General features: G+C 35.1%; 4 protein-coding genes across 4 annotated transcripts; 3 read left to right on the forward strand and 1 right to left on the reverse strand.

Moving 5' to 3' along the window:
* Positions 1-1,439: 1,439 nt before the first annotated feature.
* On the reverse strand, positions 1,440-2,712 carry LOC130723217 (uncharacterized). Its single transcript, XM_057574185.1, has one exon. It carries the CDS (start codon positions 2,501-2,503, stop codon positions 1,961-1,963), a length of 543 nt encoding a protein of 180 aa, XP_057430168.1. The 5' UTR covers positions 2,504-2,712; the 3' UTR covers positions 1,440-1,960.
* A 10,484-nt stretch (positions 2,713-13,196) lies between these two features.
* LOC130723111 (uncharacterized protein At4g15545-like) lies at positions 13,197-16,649 on the forward strand. Its single transcript, XM_057574064.1, has 9 exons — positions 13,197-13,724; positions 13,809-13,877; positions 14,002-14,058; positions 14,838-14,907; positions 15,164-15,265; positions 15,360-15,608; positions 15,741-15,783; positions 16,165-16,243; positions 16,348-16,649. The coding sequence occupies exons 1-9, from the start codon at positions 13,449-13,451 to the stop codon at positions 16,438-16,440; spliced, it is 1,038 nt and encodes a 345-aa protein (XP_057430047.1). The 5' UTR covers positions 13,197-13,448; the 3' UTR covers positions 16,441-16,649.
* Positions 16,650-17,708: 1,059 nt separating this feature from the next.
* Positions 17,709-21,427, forward strand: LOC130723110 (receptor-like cytosolic serine/threonine-protein kinase RBK2). Its single transcript, XM_057574063.1, has 9 exons — positions 17,709-17,969; positions 18,234-18,340; positions 18,504-18,863; positions 19,047-19,298; positions 19,395-19,549; positions 19,749-19,828; positions 19,931-20,066; positions 20,168-20,317; positions 20,445-21,427. Exons 1-9 carry the CDS (start codon positions 17,935-17,937, stop codon positions 20,934-20,936), a joined length of 1,767 nt encoding a protein of 588 aa, XP_057430046.1. The 5' UTR covers positions 17,709-17,934; the 3' UTR covers positions 20,937-21,427.
* A 600-nt stretch (positions 21,428-22,027) lies between these two features.
* Positions 22,028-25,635, forward strand: LOC130724231 (probable prolyl 4-hydroxylase 4). Its single transcript, XM_057575418.1, has 6 exons — positions 22,028-22,274; positions 22,398-22,560; positions 22,703-22,760; positions 24,090-24,265; positions 24,851-24,926; positions 25,059-25,635. The coding sequence occupies exons 1-6, from the start codon at positions 22,108-22,110 to the stop codon at positions 25,346-25,348; spliced, it is 930 nt and encodes a 309-aa protein (XP_057431401.1). The 5' UTR covers positions 22,028-22,107; the 3' UTR covers positions 25,349-25,635.
* The last annotated feature ends 1,320 nt before the right edge of the window (positions 25,636-26,955 follow it).

The following is a 26,955-nucleotide window of genomic DNA, read 5'->3' on the forward strand; positions in this document are numbered from 1 at the left end:
TGGATGAATTAAGACTACACCTTAGTCTTAATTCACTCATCGGTTTTCGTGTTTTCTTTCCTTCCCATTTTCCTTCCACCCAACCAAACATAGCCCTAGGGCTACTATTTCTTTCCTTGGTTTTTATTTACAAGCATTTCCTTCCTTAGATGAGATCGATGCTGAGAAAATTAAGTTGTGGCTCTCATTTTAATTATTTTGTTTTTACAGGACTTCTTAGCTTTGATAGAGAAATTCATTTTTTTCATAAAGTACTTCCCACATTAGAAGTATAAAGTTCTAATTAATGAGAAGTTTGTAAGATTTTGGGGCTTTCCAACTACAACAACAACTTGCTTTGATGGTATGGTTCTTATCAATTGGCATAAGAGCCTCCATCATGTCTTTCGTTTGCATATGAATCGTGTGGGTGGTGACTTCTGACATTGTAGTATCCGCCTTTAGCTAGTTAAATTGGTAGTGCGCACCCAGCCCGTGTGGACGTAATGGACTAATAGAAAACTCGAACTGATCATTCACTCAGTCAAGTTATTAGGTCAACAGTTAAATTTATATCAATATTGTAGTTTAACATTATATCGGTATAATTAAAAGTATTTATACACATATTGTTTATATTTATTCCATCGTATTTTAATCTAGTCAAATATAATTCAGTCAGTTATGCTTCATTTATCTTCTAACAGTTCATCATGAGTTAGTCATAGTTTTAGCCTTGAGGTGTTGAGAACTTCGTTTTCAGCCAGACACATGCATGGATAAACACGGTATGAGTGAATGACGCACAGACATGGCTGGGATTGCAAGGCAATGACCTACACACTCTTCGTCCTCTAGTCCACACACCACACATTGAAATTGATGGAGGTTTCTTTGTCCACTCTCTTAAAATCTTCACAACCACCACCACCCTGTCCCATCTCTTTCACATTATGCATTGAAGACAAAAATTTAGACACATTTCATAGCTCCCATCTCTTACCATTGCACCCACAATTTATACCCATTTAAAAATCTTAATCAAATTTGTTTATCCCCTGAAAACACACACACATCAAATTATTTTAATCAGAATTGCATAGTTAAACACGTCAAAGAAACTTTTGAGGTGGGAGTTTGGTTTGTTAATCGCTAGGACAATGGAGATCTTTAAAGTCAAGGAACACTAGGACAATTAATTCAGTTTCCTTTCTTTTGATAAAATAAACTTTGGGTGGTTTTGGTTACGACCATAGGATAAGGCACGCTTCTGTGCCTTAATTCGCGTTTAGGTATTTACAATCTCACATCGGAAGTGAGAATAGAACACACAATTTCGAGGGAAGTGCTCGACCTTAGCACTGATTCAACATGGTTCAATCATTAAAGTTGACTATTCATTCTTTATCATCTTAAGTTTGTTTCACTTCATGATCAAAATCGAGAGTAAAAAACAAAAATTACGAAAAAGATATTAGCAAATATGAATCTGCCCAAATTTCCCTAGTTAATTTTTTTCTTCACTTTACATCACAAAAGGGGTTACAAACCTACAAGAAATCTCCAAAGAGCAGAAACCATTTTCACTTCACCCACACAATCCACTTCCGGATTTTACAAATCAACCCCCCAATCTTCCTCCCATCTCTTTTTTTTTGTTCAATTAACATTTTTTTTTCCATTCTAACCTGAGATCATTACAACCTAAATTTTACCCTTAACAACCTCCACAACCACAACATCATCATCTTACACATGCTGCTACTCCAAACTTCTTTTTATTGACATTTTTAACCTCAACTTCTACCCCCAATTCCAGATCTACCCTTCCGTTTAAAAAAATCACGGTCGGGTCAGAACTCGAAAATTGGAAGCGGGAGGGGCATAAACAGATACCAAGAAGATTCTAGAATATAGATTAAGAGAAGGGAAAGATGGGTACGACCCGATTCAAAACCCCGGAAGCTTAACCCGACCCGGTTCATTCCAACCGGAGCAAGCGCCTCAGATCCCGCGTGGCGGAGTCGTCAACAGCCACCGCCGGCGCAACCTTCTTCCAAAAAGACGGCAAAGGAAGCGCGCTCGGCGACGGCGACATCGCAAACGCCGATCCAGCGTACATGTCAAACCCGATCTGGCCATCCATGATCCGGATCTGCTTAGGAACCATTTCCGGGTCGGGTCCAAGCCGCTGAGTCCCAACAACCACGAGCTCGTCACCTTCTCTCTTCAACGCCTCGCTCTTGATCTGCGAATCGAGCGATTCTCCTCGCCGGAGAATCGTCACCTTCTCCATCACCAACCCGCTGCCTCTCGCCACCTTAGAATCATCGGAGCTCGGACGTCTCTCCACCACCCGCTTCCTTTGCTCCGGCCGGGCCACCGGTTTCCGGTTAGCCCTGCCGGGAGCGTTAAGGTAAGCACCGCAGTTTCCATAGGTTGTTCTCCGCCGGGAAAAACTCGCCGGTGGTGCTCTGATCCGTTCGATTAAGCAATTCTGCGGCCGTAGAATCTCCGTACCCATGATTAATGGAAATTTTTGCAAGAGGAGAATGGAATTAACAAAGGTAAGAGGTTAGATCTGAATGAATTGATTGAATGTTAGGTTCGGTTTTGTTGTTGTTGTTTGTTATAGCTTTTGATTTTCTCGTTCTTCCTCTGAACAAAGGGAAGAAGAGAAAGGGAGATTGTGGAGGAGGAAAATGGTGTGAATGGAAAAAAGGAGAGGTGAGAGAAGGGTTGATATATAGAGAAAGAGGAAGGAGAGAAAACAGAAGGAAAGAAAACAGAAGGAAAGAAAATCGGGTTAATTGTAAATGACAGGTGTGGTTTTCTGACCAGACTGGTGTGGTGTGGGTCCCTCTGTTAACGGTGGACGTTACTTTTGGGTTCTGGTCACGTAACCTTTGTTGGTTTGTTTCTCTCTTTTTTTGGTTCGGTTGACACCCGAAGCTGAGGTAAGGTAACGGGGTGAGTAGAGGGTTAGTTGTCGTTATTCGCATTGCCATTGTTTCGGGGAAATTATTAGGGACCAGTTGAGGTTGCCCATTACTTTTGCAATTTGGGAAAAAAAATTGAAGTTTTATTTTTTATTTTTTTTTTATTATTATTGTTTTACTCGTGCTGGAAATGTTATTTTGAGAAAAAAAGTAATTGGGTTAGTGACAGAGTGAAAATGCCACTGGCTAATGGTGTGCTGTACTAAATAGAGTCAACAATTCAACCTTTTTGACTAACCTTATTTAGAAAATTAATAATATATTTTGATAGAGAGTATATTTAAAGAGGTGATTGATATTGATATAAAAAATTGAAAATTGATAAAAATTTAAGTAAATTAGGAATATATTTGATTAATAATTATTTATAAATGTAGTGAGTATTTGAATGTTAATTATTTATTGACTAAATTTTCATTTAATGCAAAGTCAATGGTTCTTGAAATTTAAGAATGATAAATAATTGAACATGGATATGTGATATATTTATAAAATTATAAAAGGCTGATAAACCAGAAAAGAAAGGAATTTAAAAGTCAATTTTACTTATAATTGAAATCACTGACAATTAATATTTTTTCTGTAAACTTTATCTTTTCTGGCAATTACCTGATTTTTTATCTAAGATTTCTAAAATTATTGATATCTTTTAATGTAAAGTTACTTTCTTGGCCATAACAACTAGTAATTTAATCTAAAAAACAACTAATAATTGATAAATAATAAAATTAATATATTATTAAATTTAATTTTTTTATATTTATTAATGATATAAAATTAAATATTTATATAATTGAATTTAGGGTTATGTCTTAAGAAGAAATTGAAAACAACTACCATATCATGTGACGATAGTTCTATCTTAGCTCCCTCCTCGTGATAACTTTTATACATGATAGGATAAGGGACATGATTGCGTTATCATATCCTGCTGATGAAGGCATGCAATAATCAACATGTTAGAGCAAGATATGATTAGACTATCCTATCTTGTTTGCTTATCTTATCTAAACGACATAATAATAGAGAGGAAATGATTTGCTCTTCACATGGCATTGTTCTTGCAACTTATCATGAATATTGAATACTTCCTTCTTATCCAATTTTTAAAGAGAATCACAAGTTGGCGGTTTCCTAACCTGTGATCAACTCCACCAGTACATCTTATATTAGTTAATGCACAATAATAATCCATAAAATCAAAGGCATTCTTACTTTATAAAGGATGAACAAATTAAAGATGATCATGCAACATATTAATTAAAAAGTTAGGGTTTAAATGGACATTTTACTCCACCTTCAAAGATGTCAAACGTTTGAGTGAAGCAAGTCTATATGTACATCTAACAAATAACACTTACCTATAAAAAAAATGCATATCCTTATCGGCAAGAGATATAATTAAAGAAAACAAAACAAATCAGTATTTTTTATTATTTTATTCTGTTTAATAAAACGTTGTGTAATGAATAGGATTTGTTCTATGTCCCCCTACTTGCCTGTTTCAATAATTTCCCACTTTAGAAAAAAGAAATAAAAAATGGAAGAAATCAATGCCACCAACGCTACTAATACTTTTTTTTTACAAGGTGTGGGGTCAAAAATAAGCCTATCTGATAATACTTAATGCAAAGAATATGATTTCTTTGCGTTTGGTCTCCTTTTTCAGGTACCGTTTTCACACATTATATGGTTATAATATTAACTAATAGAGCACGAAGGAGTAGTGGAAACATCCTACAAGAAAGAACAAACTTTAAAAGGTCTCTGAAAAATAAACATATAGTCGAATGATAGTTGAACCTATGCTTTTCATGAAGGAGACTTAGGAGTTACCACTGGTTTTTACTTATTATTGTTTTCTTGTCTTTTAAAATTTGTATATAACTATATATCAAAATATTATCATACCATCACCTCTTAATATCCTTTGGCACCTCCACCACTTATTAGTACCATCTACTAAAAAAGGTCAAAGAAATTGATGGCTGTAAAGTGATATGATCTAGTTCTTTAGACAAATTGTTTGTACCCAAAAAAATAAGTTCTTTAGGCCAATGGTATAATATGGACTTGTATATATATTGAACTAGTTATAAATTGGGTTTAGGATTTGTATTCGGACCCAAGTTGGGTCTGACCCACATTCTCATGGCCGTGTGGTTTGAGACTCCTCACTATATAAGGAGTACTAGTTTAGCAGGTTTTTTTTTTATTTAAAACATATATATTAGTAAACTAATTAATGAAAGATTACGTTAATTATTAACCCAGTAATTAAAACCCAAACATTGCTGCATCCAGAAACACAACCCAGAAACATCTTAAATTCTTCTTCCTCCTCCATCATCCCACCACCCCAACCATCACCAGTCATCAACCGTGCTCACTAATCTCCCTCCCCCAACCTTCTCAGTGGCCCTCCAACACATCAGAAATTTCCATCTCACCCTTTGGCCCTGATCTCCTCCCTCTCCTCACTCACCTGAACTCAGACTAGGGGAATGAAGAACCAGATCTGAGTTGCAGAGAAAAAACCAGATCTTGTTCCCAGGAGCAGCAAAATTGATTCTTGTTCCACACCCACACCACAAAATCGCTGAAAAACCACCATAAACCGTTGCAACAATGATTCCTCAATCCATAAAACTGAAAACCAAGTGACTAAATTCCAATAAAATCCCAAAACCCAGCACAGAGGAGAGACCAGTGAGATGGAGAGAGCGAGAGGGGGCACCGTTGCAGCATGGTGGTCGTCGTCGGCGTGTTCTCACTCGCCGGCGTGCAGATAAGGTTTTTGCGACGAGGAGGGGGGAAGGTTGCGGTGGCTAGGAGAATGGGTTTGGTGGTTTTTTCCAGATCTGGGTTTATGGTGGTTTTCACCAGAGGTGGGCAGTGGTGGTTGTTCACCAAAGGGGGTTGTGGCTTGGGCGGTGGGGCAGTGGTGGTTGAAGTTGGCGGTGGAAGAACAGAGGCAAAGAAGGAGGTGGTGGAGTTTGGGAAGTGATAGAAGAAGGTGAAAAAAAAGAAAGGAAACTAGATCTGAGAGAAGAAGAAGAAAACAGAGGTGTCGGTGATGAAGATGATCTTGGTGGGTTTTGGGTGATGAATATTGGTGAATGGAAGTCGCAGATCCAAAAGATTAAGACCTTATTTGTGGGTTTATTTTGGTTTTCTCATTTCTGGGTTTGATTGTTGGATGGAAAATTATGCAGCTTTTGTTGTGTTGTGTTTTGGGTTTGATCTGAAAATTTGCTGGGTTTGATCTGAAATGGGCAATAACATATGGTGAAGAAGGGAGAGAGAAGAAGAACAGCTTAAGGAAAAAAAACATTTTGAAAATATTTATTAAAAATAAATCTTTAATTAAGAAAATATGAATTTTGATTTTTTTTAAAAAAACCTGTTATAGTGGGTCAAAAGTGCTTGGTGTAACTTTGCACAAGTTTTTAGATGACCATAAGTTTTTAGACCTTTTTTACTTGGTAAAAAAAATTAAATTTTGGAGGCCTAAAGCCCTTACTTGAGTGGTTTTGCTCTTGGGCCGGCCCTGATCCCACTAGTACGAAGGTGAATCGTTATCAAGTGATCTCTCCTTATTAATTATTAAAATTAAAATGCAAATTTTAAAACTTATAACTATCTATCATGACATCTATTTTATTACATTAACTGCAGGGACATGCCTAGCCATATAAAAAATAGGGTAGTCAGTAGTCACCAGTAAGAGAGAAAAATTCCTCAATAATGTGGTATTCGAATGTTATATTTGCATCCCTTAAAAAAGTTATACCATCTCTTTTAACAATTTATTATTAGTTTTGTTTAATGGGTTAATTTTTCACCATTCTTACGCTTTTTCTTATAGTTTCGTCCTTGATTAAGCAATCACTTATTGATTAACTATAAAGTGAAAATTTCAAAAGAGTAAAAGGTTTTTTTATGAAATTATAATACCAATGTATTGAAAAGAAATAAATAATGAAAATAATAAAGTAATCGGGTCAGATCATGGGTGAATAGAAATCACTTCTTTGAATGATAAGAACATCAGATATAAGATTTGGGAATTGCTTTTGATAAAGGATTCTCGAAAGAATTGGCTCATGCTATGGATGTGAGAGCATTAACTCAGTCCCCAAGGGGTCGTGAACCGAACGATGTTAGTGCAAGATAATATGTGGTTGGTTACAAATGATAAATCACTAAATAGGGAGGTATGTTATCTAGTTAAATAAGTCGTCGGACTAGAAAACACATTTTACCAGGATTTTACAAACTCGTTCAAACAAACCATCCATGGTTGTTTTCATGTTAGCTTGAAGGGAAGAAGCAATGGAAGTAAGCTTACCATCAATAGCAGCCAAAAATCTCAGGAGAGATGGATGGATCTGTAGGATGCATAAAGACAAGCAATGAAAGCACCAAAAGTGGTGGATTGATTGTTGTTAAGCTACTGGACTACCTACTGTAAACCTAAGTAGAAGGAAAGAAAATAATAGAAAGAAAATAAACTTGACAATATTCATTAATTCCTTGAATTCACTATTACAGTTCATACAAGTTGACTTGCACCCTCCTGCTAATGATGAAGTTCACCTTTGTGTTCTGAACAAGGAGATTGGTGAAGTCCCACACAATGATCATTTGTCACTGCCTGAAGTTGCTAACAATGACCGGTGCATAAGGAACAATAAGGGTTGGAGGTGTAAAAGGCCCCGTGCTGAGGGGATTTCAATCTTTGTCTAGAATGCAAAGCCTACGGCCGCAAGGGCACAAACAAAGCCCGAGGCAAATGAGATTTTATGTGAAATTTTCCTAAACACTACACTAAGATTCCTACATTTCTACATGTATGTGAGATTTTCCTAACCACTACACTTTGTTTCCAACATTTCTACATATTATACATATTGTGAGATTTTATATGAGATTTTCCTAACCACTGCACTATGTTACCTACATTTGTACATATATCACATATTGCCCATTTTGGAAATCATTTATGTGTTAACAATGTTTTTTAGACATCTTAATTTTTTCCTCATCTCTCTTCTCATCTGATCACGTTACGTTGTTACATTTATCATTTTTCTCTATTACCTTCTCTCTTACGTACTCTGAGTACTAGATGTTAGACCGTTGCGCAGACATATATTAGATTATTTTTTATATTTATTTTAAAATATGAAATGCAAAGAAGTAAAATAGCAGGTTAAATTTTTAACTTTTTCAATGTTGATAGTATTTACTAATAATTAGAATATTAATACAAATATATTTTTTTTGAAGACAATAAATCCCCAATTCCGTTTCCTAACATTTTATCAGAAAAGAGAAACTAGCGATAAACAAAGAGGCCCAAAGTCATGCTATAAGAGGTTCAGAAGTAAAACACCTAAAAAATCTAGTTCTTGTTGATCCCAACAAGTCGGGCATGAGCTTCCATCTTCTCAGGTGGACAATAAATTTGAGGGTGTGTCCCATCAATTTTCTTCATTGCCTCCTTCATCTTTATGTAAATCTCTCCAATACTCATTTCATTGGTCTTATGGAGTAGAGGATACAGAGCTTTGAAAAATACCCCATCAGTAATGGTTTCATTCCACTTGCACGCAGTGATGACAACCATTTGTCCTTCGTGCTGGTTGCGACTTCGAGCATTCCCACATAAACAACCAGAGTAACACGTGTTGAAAATCACGGTTAAAGTTGCTTGTGCCGACACCTTCTGCAGTAATCCATTCCAAAAGCCACGATGTATGTTTTCAACGTTAGTGGTGACAATTGAGGGTGAAGTGTGGTCATGACGCCCCTCTTTTCCATTGTTTCCATGACCAGCCAGATACAGAAACATTTATGAGCCCGTTTCAGCAGTTTCCAGCATGTGAGTGATACTATCCTAGATTCTTTTCATGGTTGGACGATCAAACAACCTTTTGTCACACAGTATGAGGATCTCCTCTAATAGAATCTTAAACTTAGACTTAAGTAATCATACTTATTAAATATAAATTATTTTAAATAAATGTAATTCATTAATAAGAATTTTTAGAAATTTAAAATATAATATAATTTTTATATTATAAATATTATTAAGTATATTATTCATAAAAATATATATTTATTGTGAACTTTTGCATATGTACACATATATATAGAGAGTAAACATGTATGATATGCTTGTTATATAATCATGCATTACAAGCTTGTTAAATAAACATGCTTTATATGCTTGTTGGATGGAAAGATTTAGACTCTATCGAAATAGAAATAATCTAGAAGTGCTTAGACATATTTTGAATTTATATTTATAATTAAATATGATAAATGTATGTAAAAATATATATTGTCAGTATACTTTAATTGAATAATTATCAATTTTTTGAATTGTGATTGATTTTCGATGTTCAATGTTTTATTTTTTAATTTTGTATTTAGAGTTACTATTATTTAATTAAGGGCTGTCACTTAATTTTGTATTTAGAGTTATTATTATTTAATTAGCATGTTCTAAGGGGTTGTCACTTTGCAGCTGAGGTTTGGTGTTCTTTCCTTCCTCCTGGCTTCAGTGGTGCTTTCTTTTCAGGGTAGAAGGATTCTTTGCCTTGGAGTGAGGTGTTAGTTTATTCTGGAAGCTATTTGGCGGACTATGAATGAGTTTGTTTTTAAGTGATTGGTAATTCTCATGTTGCAGTTTGTTCTAGAACTCAAAGTAATATTAGGGCTGATAGTGTTTCGGCTTTGGATCCAATTGTTGGGTCTAGTGTTCACTGTGCTAGTATAGGGGTCTGGTTTTTCAATGGAATCCTCCTCTTTTTGACTGGGTGAAGTTGAATTCAAATGGTTCTTTTGCCTCCTTGTGTTCCCAGGCTGCGCGTGGAGGTGTTCTTAGGGACCATGATGGGGTTTTTCTTTTCGGTTTCTTAGTGAAGCTTGGGAATTGTTCTGTTCTCCATGCTGAACTTTGGGTATTATTCATGGTCAAAGGATTGCTCGTGTTAGAGGATTTAAGAGGATTTTTGTGAAGTCTGATTCTGAATTAGTTATCAGACTGCTTGATTGTGGTTGCATGGACTCCAATTCTAGTGCTTCTTTATTAAAGGAAGTTAAGAGGTTGCTCTCTTTTTTTGACCAGGTTTTCTGGAAGCACCTCTATTGGGAAGTTTATTTCGTGGCTGATTCCTTTGCTAAGTACGAGCCGTCTCTTCCTGTATTGTGTCTCTGATTTTTGCTTAGTTCATTTTATGCTTGATCGTTGTAACTAGTATTGATCTCGCGTCATGCACGGACGATGTAATAAGAGTATTTTATCAGCATACATAAAATTTTTTCATATTTCCTCTGTCTTTTTTCTTTTTTTAATACGTATATCATCTATTTAAGTTTTATTTTTTTTTCTAATTTGAGTTACATTCTAATTCCCTCTTTTTTTTTCTTTCTAATTTGTTATGTTTTTAATCAATATATCAAAATCATTTTAATCATTGAGGTGTATGTACGAAAACATAAAATACAATTTTTTTTGAGTTAATTTCTAAATTAATTTTTTAAAACTATTTGATATCAATTTTTATGGCATATTTGATATCATTTTGAATGTATGTAAGATATTACATTCAATTTATTTTATTTTATTTGGTAATATAAAAAATAAATATATTCATTAAAAAAAGTCAGCAGATATATATATTAATGGCAGAAAGTAACAATTGACTTTTATTAATTATTCTAATGTCATTAAAAATTATTAAATGTCAAATTAATACAATAGTTATTTTCGATAAAAGTCAATTATTTTAATGCGATTAATAACTATTAAATGAAATATTAATACATTAAATGGAATTATTTAATATATAAATTACTAACAAATTAGAAAATATAAATATGACATCATCTACCTACTAATTATAGTATGAAAGAGAAAACTTATGAAGAAAGACATAGAATGAGGGGGTGACACTTGTCGGAGTATCCACTTTTTGGTTTCGAAAATAGTACTCCCTCCGTTCCAAAACTATTGTAGTTTTAGCTTTTTTGTTTTGTTCTAAAACTATTGTTGTTTTGCATATCCAAAGCATTTTATCTCATTCTCTTCCATCCATGCTCTCATTTAATATTGTATCTCCCAAGTACCATCTCTTATTTCCACTAATCGCAATTCTCACCAATTAGTTGACCAATGATTTTCATTCTTTCGCTTTCATATAACTCATATTAAATAAGAGTGTTTCAGTCAAATTATAACATCAATTAATGAACTCTTAAACTTTGTGAAAAACTAAAACTACAATAGTTTTGAAACGGAGGGAGTATATAAAATATCAATAGCAATATAGAATAGGATTAGCAAGGCAAAATTGATTTTGACTTTTGATTTTAATAAAAAAAATTGAATACATTTGGATCCTTAAAAATTCTCTCGGTCGTTACATATTGGGCTTATGACTTTTTTTAAAAATAAATAGTAAAGGAAAAATTAAATGATCAGATTATGACCAATTTAATATAGTATCGGATTTTAATTTTAATTTCAATATAAAAAAAGTATGAAAAGTAAAAGAAAAAATATAAAAAGTATTGATCGGTAATAATAATTTTTATACATTATAATTTTAACATAAAAATTTAAATATTATTAATTTAAAAAAATAATAGTTTGAACAGTAAAAATGTGATTTTTGGGTTATGCACTATTTCATTTGTTAGAATATTTTTGAAATAAAGAATCTTTACTATAAATGTCTAGTAATGGTAGAAAAGCCACAAATGAGTTGTTACAAACAATTAATTATTATTGACTATTTAAATAACTGAAAATATAAAAACATAAATATGACATCACCTAGCTACTAAAAATAGTATGAGAGAGAAAAGTAATAAAGAAAGACATTGGATGTGGTGGTGACACGTGTCGAAGTTGTCACTTATTAGCTTCGAAATTACTTCATCCGTCCCTAATTATAAGCTAACACTCAGACTTATGTGATGTCACTAAATATAAACTAACTATGTAAAAACTAATATTTCTTTCCATATTTACCCTTGCATTTATTGGTAGTGGAACACCATTAGTAGTATAGTGTTTAGAAATTGTTATCTTAAATAGGGGTAAATATGAAAAGTTATACCTTTTTTTTTGAAAATCAATGCATCAATTAAGACTTTCTTAATAAACATGATTTTTTTTCCGATAAAACAAAAAAATAAGCGTGATTTTTACAACTTTAGTTTATAATTAGAGACGAAGAAAGTATTATATAGTATATGATGCCCTTTATTGAAGGGAGTAGTTTGGGCTTTAAGCCCCGTATGTTACCAAAAAAAAAAAATTAAGGTGTTGTCAAGTTAAATCTCCAAGACTGATGTCATAAGATTGATGTCATAAGATTGAAACCTAAAGAAATGATTTGTGGGGAGGAGTAGTCTCACGCAAGGTTGTCAGACTCGAGAGTCTACGCAAACTCGTTTTAGTGAGGTAAACTCGTTTCGTCGAGTTAACTCCTAGACTCGTAAGAGTCTACCAAAATAAAATCCTTAATAAAATATGTCATGGTATATAAAGAATACATACTACAACCACTAAGGATACATTAACCAAATAATTCAACATCCAACTTCATTATAAAGCAAATTTCAATAAAATACACAAGCGATCAAAGTACGAAAAGTGCATAAATCATAATATCGTCTTAGAGATAGCTCAAAATTTGAAGCGACGACAAAAAAACACTATCTTTCTCTCAGTCTTTATTGAAAACTTTTTGTAAAAACCCAAAATTACCCTATTTAATTTGGGAATTTAGAGAAAAAATAGTTTTCTCCATGATTCGTAGACTTGGTATAGAATCGAGAGTCTATGCGAGTTTACCGAGTCAGTAAGAGTTTGCTTCATTCTTGAAATTTTAGAATTTACTTGTGAGTTTACTCGTTTTGAGGACGTAGAATTGTAAGATTTTAAGAGTCAACTCGAGAGTTTGACAACCTTAGTCTCAGGGTATCTCGACCAAGTTTTTTATCTATGAAAATAAAACATAAGGAAACATGATTCTCCATTTACTTTATCTTGAAGTGAAGTATAATTAGAAACATGAGAAAACTGGCTTTTGAAATGCACTTATAACCACTGATGTCCCTTTGTCTCTCCTTGAAATCCTATCCTTTCCAAACCTTATGAGACCACATATTTTGGTAACAAGAGAAATTAAAAGGAAAAAAAAGATAAAAGACAAAACATATTCCATTTCCATGACACTTGTCTGTCCCATCTCATGATCCAATGCTTCTTCTACAACCTCCCACTCCAAATCATGAACAAAAACAACAACCCTATCTCAGCACACAAACTCAAAACAAAATAAACCAATTGTAACAACTTAAACAAACAAATAGCAAAAAAAGTATAATGTCCACAATTAAAACAAAGCATAGCAGCTAGCATTGAAACATAAAAGAGGAAGAACAAAAATGGAAGAATCCAGTGGTTCATCAAACCTCAATCTTCCTGAGGAACTGCTGCAAGCTCTACCGTCCGATCCATTCGAGCAACTGGATGTGGCACGCAGGATCACCTCCATTGCGCTGTCGACACGTGTCAACGCCCTCCAGTCAGAGTCGTCGGCTCTGCGCGCTGAGCTCGCCGAGAAGGAGAGGGTCATCGGCGAGCTTCAGTCTCAGGTGGAGCCTCTCGACGCTGCACTCTCTGAAACCGCAGAGAAGCTCGCTCGTGCTGAGGAGGATAAGGTTCGAACCTTCCCCTGAACCCGGTTCAATTTGCACAAGGTTTGGTTTGGATTTTGAATTGTGTTTTGGTTGAGATTGTTGTAGGAGAGGTTGGTGAAGGAGAATGCTTCGCTTTCGAATACTGTGAGAAAGCTCAGCAGAGATGTCTCCAAGGTGCTACTTTATTATTAATTTTCGGTTTTGGTCCTTTCATTTTTACGTAATTGCGATGGAATGTGGATGATTATTGTTGACTTGTTGTTGATGTGAATTGAAAATTGATTGAAAATGCATGCAGTTGGAGGTTTTCAGAAGGACGCTTATGCACTCACTTCAAGAGGATGACCAAACTTCTGTACGTTGCTATTACTCTCTTTCAATCACCATTAATTTTTGGATTAGGATTAATTCTTAAGTTCGGGATATACTCTACATTCACGCATTGAAAGTTTGATTAAAATCAGTCGGTTTATATATTTTATTAAGATTGAGCGGTAGATTAAAGTTATTAGTTATAGCCAAATGATCTTAATCGAACGAGTCAGATTACTTGACTGTGTAAATTTAGGAAATTTGCAGAGAATCCAAATTCCTTTTTTTTGTTACTTTATTTGAGATAATTAATATTTTATATTTTATACCCTAAGCAAATTTAGTACTCGTCTTAATCTTTATTTTTTTATTTTTAATGTTTTGGAGTTAATTATAGATTTAGGATTTAAAATAAAAGAAATTTAGTGAATATTTTACTAAAGTTTGAATGATTTAGTAGGATGTGATATTATGGTTTAAAAAAGAGAAAAATTTAGGATTTACTTTTTATTTTGAGTGAAATTTAATAGTTTGATTGATGAGTGTTGAACGAAATGATATTTATAATTTATAGAAACTTTACTTAGAAAATGGGAATCTAAAAGGTTTAAGTAAAATAAAATTAATGAAGGACTTATTTGTCACCATAGGAAACTAAAGGACTAAATTTATGTTTGGAAACTGATAGATTCACACGTTAGGGAGATAAATGATGATACAATACATGCAACATTAATTTCGTGTAGGTTAGAAAAACCGTTTGTTTATTAATCCATATTATTGTGGGATGTTACATTTGGCTTGTTCTGTTTTTTGGTGTAGGGAGGAGCACCCGGCATTGCGGCTATGTTGCAAAGTCAGGCAAGTATCACTTCAACATCGCAGCTCGGAGGTACTTTCACTCAATCAACTCATGTGCTAAATATGTACTTCCAATTTCTGTCCTTTGATCTATTAATCTAGCTAGTTACAACTTACAACACAATTTTTGGCTGAATTTTCCCAATATGGTGTTCTAGTCCTACTTTTCTGAATAAGCTGAAAGCAAATCAATGTTATTATTACCTTAACCTTCCAATTGGATGCTAGATTGCTAGTGCTTGAATTTTTCTCACTTCTGGTTTTGATAAGTTCTAATTTTACTGAAGATGAAGATGCTTCTCTGCCGCCTTCAAGATCTTCTTCAATACGATCCGGAACCTATACTTCTGATACAGGAAATTCTTTTGCTGAGGAACGCGAGTCTGATGGTATGTACTTTCATATAGTGGAGGAATGTGCACATATTTTTGTATAATCAAAATTGCTTCTTGACCATTCTTGCTTCTATTACCAAAATTGCAGCTGCAAGACCGAGAGTATCACATAGCCTCCTCTTAGCATCCCAAACTAACACCCCTCGCTTTACACCTCCTGGATCCCCTCCTAGTCTTTCTGCGTCTGGGTCCCCAACAAGAACATCATCAAAACCCGTGTCTCCAAGGCGGAATGCAGTTTCCTTTTCACTTCCAAGAGGAAATTATGATGATAGGAGTTCAGTGTTTTCCTCAGGTCACGGTTCCATGTCAGGCTCCGGCACAGGTTCACAAACTGGTGAGTTCTTTCAAATCCGCGCTTTTGTTGCACTTCCGCTAGCAAACTGCTTTTAAAAATGATTTGTTTCGCCACTTCATAGTGGATTACTTTCATGGATCTTACAAGCTTTTCTTGTTTACTCTGTCTCAGCACGAACAAGAGTGGATGGAAAGGAGTTCTTTCGCCAAGTCAGGTGAGGGTGCTTGTGTTTGAACTTAAGACATAAGGTTTCAAAAAGCATGAAATTCTGCTGAATTTTCCAACTTCAGGACCATTGGTTTAAGCTATCCAAAACCACTTTTGTTAAGTAATTTTAGCTACCAAACAATTTTCAGATTAACATCACATTAATGTAGTAGATTCAGCTTCTTTTGCTTCTCAAATCAAAATAATACTTCCTGTTACATAATACTTATTCAAAACCTGATGAACAATATCTTTTCATATTAATTTTTTCTTCTTTGAATTTGAAGTAATTCTAAGAAACAGAACTTCAATCTAGTAGCACAAAAGTTCAATTTTGTGTTTGATACTTTGAGTTCTTCACTTATTTTCTGCTGATTGTGATTATTAGGAGCCGTTTGGATTATGAGCAGTTTGGTGCATTTTTAGCAAATGTGAAGGAACTGAATTCACATAAACAAACTAAAGAGGTAAATCCTCTTGCTTCCTTTACCCTCTCCCCTGCTGCTGTGGAAGTTCTGTATCTAAATTTCAGTCAATAACTGCCTGTCTATGTGTGTGTGTAAAATTGCAGGAGACATTAAAGAAAGCTGATGAGATCTTTGGGCCTGAAAATAAGGACCTCTATACTATATTTGAGGGATTGATTACTCGCAATGTCCATTAACTTTTTCTGGTGGAAGATTTTCACTTAATTTTATTCCTTGTTTTTCTAGCAACTGATGACATTTCATCTACTTTAGCACCTTTCTTTCCCACAGTAAATTAGGCATTGATTGTTGTTTGAATTTCCAGACCCGTAAATTTGAATTGATGAGTGACTCTCTTGATAAGAAAAGTTAGTGAACATTGTTGTCCTTTAGGGGATTTAAACTATGTTTCATCCAAGGCTAACATGGAGGAATATAAACTAACAGTAATGTAGCTTCTCATTCCAGTTGTTTTTATTAAGATTTGAAACTATGTCCCAACATGAGTTCCTTCAAGTGAAAGGGACTCAACTCCCTTTATATACATGGTCTTGGTTCCATGTTTAAATTCACATATATAAAGAAAAAATAGTATTATAATAGACTTTTGCATATCTAATTTGCTAGTTTTTTTTTTAATCACGGGTAAACGAAAATCATTATTGATTTCCTCTCATTTTTCCTTACATTAATATAGCTAAACGGCCAAACCGTATACACATTCACGCAGTCAAGAAATTTGAACCGTTTGGTCAAGATTGGCCGACCCATATATTTCATCAAGATCAGACAACATATATAAGCTTAAAGTTTGAGTCGTCAATTCTTTGATTGAATGACTCCCATTTCTTGACCGCGTGAATTTAAGAATTCCGTGATTGTAGGGAATCAAATTCTTCACGGACACATTATTTTTTCTCTTAATCTCTCTTTTATTATCACATCACATCATATATCACATTCATTACTTCTCTCACTTCTTTTCCTTTCTCACGCTCGTCGGCTCGTGTGCACTTTACGAATGTCCATGAATACTTGCTTCAAACTAAGATAATCTTCGTCTTAAGAGTTGGCAGGCTCCATGCATCAGAAAGCAAGGCTTTGGTTAAAGTATATCTCCACATGACTATTATATTCTTAAACTGTTAATTCTGCAAAATATTGTTCAATAATGGATAGCTATTATTTTTTGGTTACAAGTGGAAGAAAATGGATAACTATTATAATTTGTTATTGGTTAAAAATGCCATTGGTTGGTTACACACCTTCTCCACGTACGCGCCAAAACGTGGGAGGTAAATCAAAGGTTGCTCATCCATCCTTACGTGCTAGCAAGTTGATGAGTCCTTTTTCCAACAAACCGTTGACTATTTTTATCTTAACATTTTGATTTCAATACACTTTTTTAGTACCAAGAATATCCAAATTTGCATATAGAAGAAGCAACCATGAATGAATGACAAGCTAAGCTTAATAAAGCCGTTTTTGTGGCATGAAAAATCGGTGTGGAAGTAATAACATACAAACAAAGAAACAACGTTGTAAGAAAAATCATGCGAGCCGCTACTTTCATTTCAATGTTGTTGTCTCTTTTCTTTCTCTCTGAGTCTAATCTATGCGTGCGCGTCATTCCCGTTGCTAGTTAACCCTTTTGGTTCTCGTAGATTCTTCTTTTTGCCATATTGGCCACCATGAACGATCAACGAGAACCACAACCTTCCTCCAGGTAACTTCTTTTCCCTTCCCTTTCCATTCTTCTTCTTGTTGCATGTTGTCGTTCTTCTTCTTATTCCCTGAACAACAACAATCTCTGCTAGCTCCATTTCATGCCATTGTGTGTTTGTGTTCGTTCATTCAATTGTGTAACTGTTCAATCAGATGCATGGTCTGTTTTCTATTTGTTTTGTTCATGTTTCCTTAATTAACATTGATTTGTTCATTCATATCTATGTCTTGATGTCACATTCTTGGTTGTTTTTTATATTGGCAGCAATGGCGTCCAGAAGTTAGATAGAAGACAATTGAAACTAAAAGAGGGTCCTTCTCTAAGAGGCAGAAGACCACGACCTGGCTTTTCTGATTCATTTTCAAACATTGGTAAAAATTGCCCTGATTCTCACTTTTCTGTCTTCCAACTGTTTGTTTGTTCAAGAGACAATGTGCTATAATAAACATGTTGAAGTTGAACCTTATTATTTGATGATGATGATGATGTTGTGTTTATTGTACTAATGTTGTTGTTGAATTAATACCATGTTAGACTTGGAAGCTTTAGAGATTGAAGAGGGAGGGTTACCCGAGTCCTCTCCAAGAAGTCAAGAATCCGAAACGAGTTCCAGGGCCAGCACTTCTGATTCTGAAAGCAATACTCACCAGTGGCGCGGTTTCTTTAAAATACTAAAGAAAGGATCCCAAATGCCTTTCCAAACCTTTCATCCTCTCAAAAATGTTCCGAAGCTGACTAGAAGAAAGAGCAAAAGAATCAGGGAGGACTTGATTCCATCTCTGAATTCACCAGCTCTTCAGTCATCTTTTGACTCTGATATGTACTGCTTCAAATCTTCCTGGAAAAATTTCACTCTCGCAGAGATCCAGGCTGCAACCAATGACTTTAGCCATGGTATGAAAATCAAAACTCACTCTTGGGTAAAAAGGCTTTTGCTTTGTTAGATAATCTAAGTGCGTGTTTGGATTAGAGATATCAGAATTGATTTTCGATAGAATTGAATTTGGTTAAAAATTGATGTTGAAATCATGCTTGTTGGGCTGATATGCTACTCTATGTGAATGTTTCGCTTTGAAGATAATTTAATTGGGGAGGGAGGCTATGCTGAGGTTTACTTAGGAAAATTGGAAGATGGAAACTTTGTTGCAATCAAACGGCTTACAAGAGGGTGCCAAGAAGAAATGACTGCAGATTTCTTGTCTGAGCTTGGCATTATAGTGCATGTGGACCACCCCAACATTGCTAGATTGATTGGATATGGTGTTGAAGGGGGAATGTTTCTTGTTCTTCAGTTATCTCCACATGGAAGCCTTTCATCCATACTTTATGGTATTTTACCATTTTCAAAGTTTCTGTAATGAGAGACAAGTTTCTTGGGAAAATAAAAGTTAGTTGGTTTCTTCTTCTCTTGCATGATGATTTCAGGACCAAGGGAGAAACTGAATTGGAACATCAGGTATAAGATTGCTTTGGGAACTGCTGAGGGCCTTCGCTATCTGCATGAGGAATGTCAAAGGAGGATTATTCACAAAGATATCAAGGCTTCTAATATACTGCTCTCAGAGGATTTTGAGCCTCAGGTGCCTCTAAATTGCATTTTAGTATCATATTTTCTTTTGTGAGAATCAATTGATAATTTCCAAACATGCACTAAGCCTGAAAAATCTGATTATGGAACATTACAATTTTCAGCAATCATGAACTTCTTCTGCTCAACATCAGATTACATTCTTAATTGTTTCACTTTCTCACTACAATTTTAACTTCAATCCTATGCAGATATCTGATTTTGGCCTCGCAAAGTGGTTACCTGATCAATGGACTCACCACACTGTTTCCCAAGTGGAAGGGACATTTGGGTTTGTATATATAACAGTTTCACCCAAATTTTCCATGTTTTAGTAATTGATAACTTTTTTCACCCTTTTATTTTCTGTTTTCCTTTTTTCATGTCACAACAGATATCTTCCTCCTGAATTCTTCATGCATGGCATAGTAGATGAAAAAACTGATGTCTATGCTTATGGGGTGCTATTGTTAGAGCTCATTACTGGAAGACAAGCTTTGGATAGCTCACAGAAAAGTCTGGTGATGTGGGTATGTCATGCTGTAACACATACAAAATATATGATGATGTTGAAAATAATGTCCATTCTAAATTTCTAATCTACTTACTATGTTATCAATAATCATGGCAGGCAAAACCTTTGCTATCTTCTAATAACACCAAAGAGCTTGTAGATCCAGTTATGGTTGATGCTTATGATGAAGAGCAGATGAAACTAGTAATCTTAACAGCTTCTCTGTGCATAGACCAGTCTTCAATTCTGCGACCGCACATGAGCCAGGCATGTCCTTTACTAGCATTTTTTGTCAGAATCAATTCTGGCATGTAGAAGCTACTTAGAGTTTCTCCCCATAATTGATTTTAAAGTTTATAGAAGGATTTTTACTTTTTATCTTTATTGAAAGCAGGTGTTACAAATACTAAAAGGTGAAGAAGACGGCTTGAAATTGATAAAAGAGCGGCAGAAGTCAAAACTTCAGAGGACATACTCTGAAGAACTCTATGATGCAGAAGAGTACAACTCAACTAAGATATTGAGTGACAGGGATCGACACATGGAGACTATTTTAGGCTCGAGTAACTCTATCAAAGAAGAAGAAAGCAATAAAATAATCACTTTGAGTTTGAGTGAGAGGGAGAGACACATGGAGACTATTTTAGGCTCCAGTTCCATTAACTCTACCAATGAAGAAAGCAAGGAGAGCACTTTGAGTGAGAGGGAGAGGCACATGGAGACTATTTTAGGTTCCAGTTCCATTAACTCTACCAAAGAAGAAGAAAGCAATGAAAGCACTTTGAGTGAGAGGGAGAAACACATGGAGACTATTTTAGGCTCCAGTTCCAGTAACTCCATCAAAGAAGAAAGTAACTCCATCAAAGAAGATGAAATTGAAAAGTAGATTATGGCTTGTGATTCAGATGTATCATTCATGGAACTACAGAAGCTGAAATAGAAAAGCAGTAATTTATTTGCAGCACATGACTTGATTCCACTTGTGGATCCAGAGCAATCCATAACATGGGTTGAAGAGCTTAACAAAGACCAAAGAGAAACTAAGAGGCAGAACCTTATGTGTCTGTTCAATGTTTAATCAAAATCGTGATTGCAATTAGGGTGTAATTCGTGAGCCCCACTTAACCCTTCAGGAGGTTTGCTTAATGGGGATTACAGTTTTCCATCTTTTCTTCCACACAGCTCCAGTGATCATGCTCAACTAATCATGCCATTTTCAGCTAGTTGTTTGATCTTTCTATATTAATGTAACCACAAGTAGTTCTATTCTATCCAAAGGAAATTTCTGAGATTGTATAATTCATGTAAAATGATTTATATCTAATATTCAGTTGTCTTTGTCTGTTTTATTTAACAGAAAAAACACTTTCAATTGCAACTGCATGCTAGCTAGTAATAAACAACTTTTTTTATTTTGAGTTCAAAAAAACAATTTCTTATTTTGAATAAACCTAAAATTCATCGTCAAGAGGAGCCTTAGCGGCAAAAATGGTTACCATGTGGCTAAGGTCACAGACTCACGAGTTTAAGTCCTGAAACAATTTGTTATGTGAAAATCAGGATAAAACTACATACAATAATAGATCACATAGTCAAACCCTTCCCCGAACCCTGCACGTAAGGGGAGCTTTGATGCACTTGTTGCCCTTTCTACATTACTCTTTGAGTAACTAGAAGAAGAAACTAATCTTTTTCATCGTATTTAACATGCCTCTCTTAACTTGTTAAGTAGTGTCTTAGATAGTCGAGCTCCTTAAACATATAGATGAGTTCGTTCCCTAGACTATGCATATTAAGAATGAATTGTTGGGAGATACTTACCCACTTAATATGATCTCCGAACCTCAGGATAATTAATCTCTGGACTACTACGAGAATACTTTATTAAAAAAAAAGAATTTCAATCATAACACTCATTATTTAAAAAATCTACATCAATTATGAGAATAAGCATTCAAAAAGTCAAACACTTCATTAATTTGTTCAAAGCTTAAGAAGATAAGAATAAGGTAAGAATGAAATGATAATGTACAAGATACCCAAAGCAAAGTAGAGGAATGAAATTAAGAGAAAAAGAAATGAGTGTGATTGGTAGGGTTTGGTGTTTGTTGGTACCGTTGGTGTCGTTGATCTACGAATCCCATGGAGCGGGAAGCTCCTACGCAGGTTCCGCAAGTGCGATCATCGATCCTTCCAAGGTCAAGCAGGTTTCATGGAAGCCAAGGTTCTCTCACACTCTCTCTCTCTCTCTCTCTCTCTTTCTATCTCTCTGTTTTTGCTGATGAAGTTTGGTAGTGAAAATGTGAACGAAATTGAATGATAACGACGATTTTGGAATGCGGTGCAGAGCTTTCGTCTACAAAGGTTTCCTCACCGAATTGGAATGCGATCACTTGATTTCGTTAGCCAAATCGGAGCTCAAGAGATCCGCGGTGGCGGATAATTTGTCCGGTGATAGCAAGTTGAGTGATGTCAGAACAAGCTCTGGCATGTTCATTTCCAAGAACAAGGTTGGTTGCTTCCAATTCCCTTCTCACCTTTCTATTTTTGCTGATTTATCATTCAATTTGATGTGCCAGTGTTAGAGATTCACAATCACAATCACTTCTGCTGAGTGGTTTCTATGAAGTTTTTTTCTTACTTCTTTTGTAGGATCCCATTGTTGCTGGTATAGAGGACAAGATTTCATCATGGACTTTTCTTCCAAAAGGTATGGCATGTATAAAATCCTGATTAAAATCTGTAACAGCTGTGGGTGGGTCAACAGTAATAATTGTGATTGTCTAATTGTGGTTGGGTCAATCATTTAGAATGAGTGAGGCCAACATGGGTTGGCACAACTAGCTTCAGGTTTTGGGTTCAACTCTCACCTCCCCATAAGTCGAGGGTTCGAATCCCCTGGGGTGGGCAACCCTCCTCGGGGAGATCCCTCGGCGCTCCTATCAGGAGTGGGCCTCTGCTGGCCTCCCCAGCATGCAACTGGCGCCCTGCCCGGTAGTCTGGAGGTGCTTTCTCTCCGCTCTACCATTTTTGTAATTAAAAAAAAATTAGAATGAGTGAGAATTTGCACTTATTATCTGTATATTTGCTCATCACTTGTTGTTTTGGTAACTGCTGTCTTTGGCTTTAAAATTAAGTGTTTTAGACTAGGGTGCTGAAAGAAAGTAGGAGGGAAGAATCAGGTCTACTAATCATGATATGTTTACTTGTTGAATAGAACATAAGCTAATGAATTCAGGAGTGAACTGTGATGCTAATTTTGGGTTTCAGAGTTACGATGATTTATGATGTTTTGAAATTTTAGGGCTCCTTCCTTTCTATCTCTTCCATCTGCATGCTTACTAGTTACCATAGCCCTTCAAAGTTTCCTAAGTCTTTCTTATTCTGCATATCTGGAATACCCTATATTTCAATTATATATTCCTCTAAGCTTCTAGTGAAGTGTCACTATGAACTTTAAACTTGTCGAAATTTAATTAATGAATCTACATTAAAGAAGCTATTGGCAGTTAATAATTTTCAATAAGTAAATTGTTGTTGTCGATTCCATTTAGTGACATCTTGTGCATTCTATGTTTAATTAATGAATCTACATCAAAGATTTGATTGACTACTTGTTATATTTGCTAGAGTTTCAAACATTAATTGTAAAATAATAAATGGTGGACAATTCACTGGAAGCAGAGTATCCATCAGGACATCATAGCAAGTCCCTAGACTGAAATAAACAATTTAAAAGCATTCAAAGTTTACTGGAGAAAATCAGAAATATAGGGACCAAATGAAGAAGTATTGAATCATTCGAGTCTAAGTAGTTTACTCTTAAATATATCACTAGTATCTTAATGCAAATAATCTTTATAAAATCATGCATCAAAAAGAATATCTTCATAAATTATAATTATCTGTATGATGAGTTAATTAATGAAAATGCATTTGCAGCTTCTCTTCACTCCCCTTGCCTCAAAAGGAAAACATTAAAAATAAGAACAAAGAGGCAATATATGATTACTAACAGTATTCGATTATTGAATTTCAGAAAATGGAGAAGACATACAAGTATTAAGATATGAGCATGGGCAGAAATATGACCCACATTATGATTTCTTTGCTGATAAAGTTAATATAGCTCGGGGTGGACATCGTGTTGCCACTGTTCTCATGTATCTCACTAATGTGACCCGAGGCGGTGAAACAGTGTTCCCTAATGCAGAGGTTTGTATATATTTAATGCACATTCTTGCGTGGAATAAAAAATATAAAATTGGTAAATCATTGCTGCTATAATTTGTCATTTTATTTTTCTAGGCATCTCCTTAAATGGCCTTGAGGTGTAGCTTGGATCCTTAGATAATTTTCTCGTGTCAACAGAACCAATCAATATGAATGATTCAATATTTGAGTGAGACAGAATGTCTTGTCGTTGTCTGAGGATTATGTTTACGTCTGAATTCTCTCATTTTTCACCAGTGACTGACTGGGCAAAAAAATGAGGAATTAGAATTTAGAAGTTTGTATTTGATTTGATTGGGCCTCTTTTCCATGTAAAATATTCTTACTGTACTTGTAGAAGATGCATGCTAAGATCACTATTCATATTTTGAGATGTTCTCTAATCAGCAAGATGTTTTTATTTTAGCCGTGTCCCCACCTGCCCCTCTTTCTATCCATCTCTGGTTTCTATCATACGAAATACTTGGGTGTTCATAGCTGAAGTGTCTAAACTTTCCAAATTTTGCAAGGGAAAATGTTTCTACCTTCTACTTCTAGTTGTTAACTTCAATGACTTTATAATTCTAGGTAGAGGAATTTCCTCGTCATAGAGGATCTGAGACAATTGATGATCTCTCTGAGTGTGCCAAAAAAGGAATAGCAGGTAGGCAACTGGACAGATAATTACTTTAATGGTTTTTCTTCTGTACTATTCTGTAATTCCACATTTGCTGCCAGTGAAATTATGTTATTTTTTTTTTTTTTCTGTTTCCTTCCTCACCTGGTCCATTGATAGTGAAACCGCGAAGAGGGGATGCACTTCTTTTCTTTAGCCTCTACCCGAATGCTGTCCCAGACACTATGAGTCTCCATGCAGGATGCCCCGTAATCGAAGGTGAGAAATGGTCAGCAACAAAGTGGATTCATGTGGACTCATTTGATAGGAAGGCTGGAGGGGACTGCACTGATCATCATGAAAGCTGTGCGAGCTGGGCTGCCGTTGGAGAATGTACTAATAATCCTGAGTACATGGTTGGATCTGCCGGTCTTCCTGGCTACTGCATGAGAAGTTGCAAGGCATGTTAATGTGTTGCTGAATGCTTTCCAGATTGCACATGATATTTTCTGGCACTTTTTCTAACTTCGAATGGTCCTCCATTTGTATTCTGTCTTTTGCTTGGACTGTAATATATTATATATCCCTTTATAAATGGTTAGCTCTCAGATAGTGTTCCAGTGTCATTGTCACACTTTAAGAGGTACATTTTATGAGTTGCGAAGCTGTAATGGTAGGTAATGTGGGGTTCACCATTTTTTCATTGGTTATTTTGTATGTAGAACACAGAAGGAAGTATACATCAGTTTTCTCACTAGTTATAGTTTCCTCTCATTCTCATTTTATCAATATATTTCTGTGAAATTGTTGCTTTTGTGGAATGACAATATACATTTGAGAGTTGAGAGTTCAAAAGCTTATTAATATGAAATATTTTCTTAAGTTTATTCACTAGGTTGGTTAAATAAGTTGTATGGTCCATAAGCCTCAGGGGAACAACCCTACGAGTAAAAGCCGCCGCTTATGTATGTGTCAAAAATCGGTCACCCCTAATTTATATGTTCACTAGTCATTTTCGTTCTTTAACACTTAAACATTAACGCGTTGTTTGTTCTTTACTTCCTTCATTTCCTATTAGTTGGCGTCTTAGTAGTTTTTCCATTTTAATCATCATTTTGTATTAATTGATTTTTTTAATCAACTTAACTCATAATAATTAGTAGGGGTGTACAAGACCCGGTGTTACCCGCCAACCCGTCCCAGCCCAAGCCTTTAGGACCGGGTTGAACCCGACCCGATCATTAAAAGAGACCGGGTTCGGGTTGATCTTTGAGTTACCCAACTTCGGGTCGGGTTCGGGTTGACACTCGGGTCACCCGGCTCGTCCCACATATATATTTTATAAAATTTTAATTTATTATAATGATTAAAATGTGATACATGGTGCTCAAATTTATCTTACCATGTAGATGAAATTAAAATGTTTAACATTTACCTTATGAATTAAATAAACGTTGGTCAAACTATTGACACTTTCATGCTCTAACAAGAGAAAATCATGTGTGTGTATTATGCATATGTGAGACAAGTGAAGAAATGATCAAATAAAATGTAAACCTCTCAAGTGCAATAGAGTATAAAAGAATTGGATTTTTTCAAGTTATTTCTTCTAAAAAATAGTTCCAACTTATAACTTTTTTAGTATATTATTATCTTTAAATTTTACAATTAGTATCAAATAGTCTTAAACTTATTGTCCCTCGGGCCAACCCGGTCCCGTCCTACATAGACTCATCCTAAATTTGACCCGCATAATGTCGGGTTGCTTCGGGTCTAGAGACGGGTTAGGGTCTATGAATTGACCCGATCAATATTTAGGGCCGGATTAGGTTTAACCAAAACCCGTCCCAACCCGTCCCTTGTACACCCCTAATAATTAGTAGCGGACAATTGTATTCATATGAAATATAATAAAAAACTCGATGTTTTTTATAAAAATCAAAAGATTAATTATATTTATTAACCTATGTACTACAACCACAACCTTAACTTGGAAGCATGAGACAATTTTTGTTGGACATGTCTAGCTGTTAGACCTGGATGTCAAGACAAAACAAACTGTTGTCCTAATTATAAG

Source organism: Lotus japonicus, chromosome 6 (genome assembly GCF_012489685.1).
Source record: "Lotus japonicus ecotype B-129 chromosome 6, LjGifu_v1.2".
Lineage (NCBI taxonomy): Eukaryota > Viridiplantae > Streptophyta > Magnoliopsida > Fabales > Fabaceae > Lotus > Lotus japonicus.

What these genes read in the sequence shown, in the direction of transcription:
- LOC130723217 (XM_057574185.1), bottom strand. Translation starts at nt 2,503, where the DNA reads ATGGGTACGGAGATTCTACGGCCGCAGAATTGCTTAATCGAACGGATC.
- LOC130723111 (XM_057574064.1), top strand. Translation starts at nt 13,449, where the DNA reads ATGGAAGAATCCAGTGGTTCATCAAACCTCAATCTTCCTGAGGAACTG. An exon ending in TTCAACATCGCAGCTCGGAG is followed by an intron (nt 14,908 to 15,163) that starts GTACTTTCACTC and finishes ATTTTACTGAAG; the next exon opens with ATGAAGATGCTTCTCTGCCG. An exon ending in TGAGGAACGCGAGTCTGATG is followed by an intron (nt 15,266 to 15,359) that starts GTATGTACTTTC and finishes CCAAAATTGCAG; the next exon opens with CTGCAAGACCGAGAGTATCA.
- LOC130723110 (XM_057574063.1), top strand. Translation starts at nt 17,935, where the DNA reads ATGAACGATCAACGAGAACCACAACCTTCCTCCAG. An exon ending in GAACCACAACCTTCCTCCAG is followed by an intron (nt 17,970 to 18,233) that starts GTAACTTCTTTT and finishes TTATATTGGCAG; the next exon opens with CAATGGCGTCCAGAAGTTAG. An exon ending in CCTTTCATCCATACTTTATG is followed by an intron (nt 19,299 to 19,394) that starts GTATTTTACCAT and finishes TGATGATTTCAG; the next exon opens with GACCAAGGGAGAAACTGAAT.
- LOC130724231 (XM_057575418.1), top strand. Translation starts at nt 22,108, where the DNA reads ATGAAATTAAGAGAAAAAGAAATGAGTGTGATTGGTAGGGTTTGGTGT. An exon ending in TGTTCATTTCCAAGAACAAG is followed by an intron (nt 22,561 to 22,702) that starts GTTGGTTGCTTC and finishes CTTCTTTTGTAG; the next exon opens with GATCCCATTGTTGCTGGTAT. An exon ending in TGCCAAAAAAGGAATAGCAG is followed by an intron (nt 24,927 to 25,058) that starts GTAGGCAACTGG and finishes GTCCATTGATAG; the next exon opens with TGAAACCGCGAAGAGGGGAT.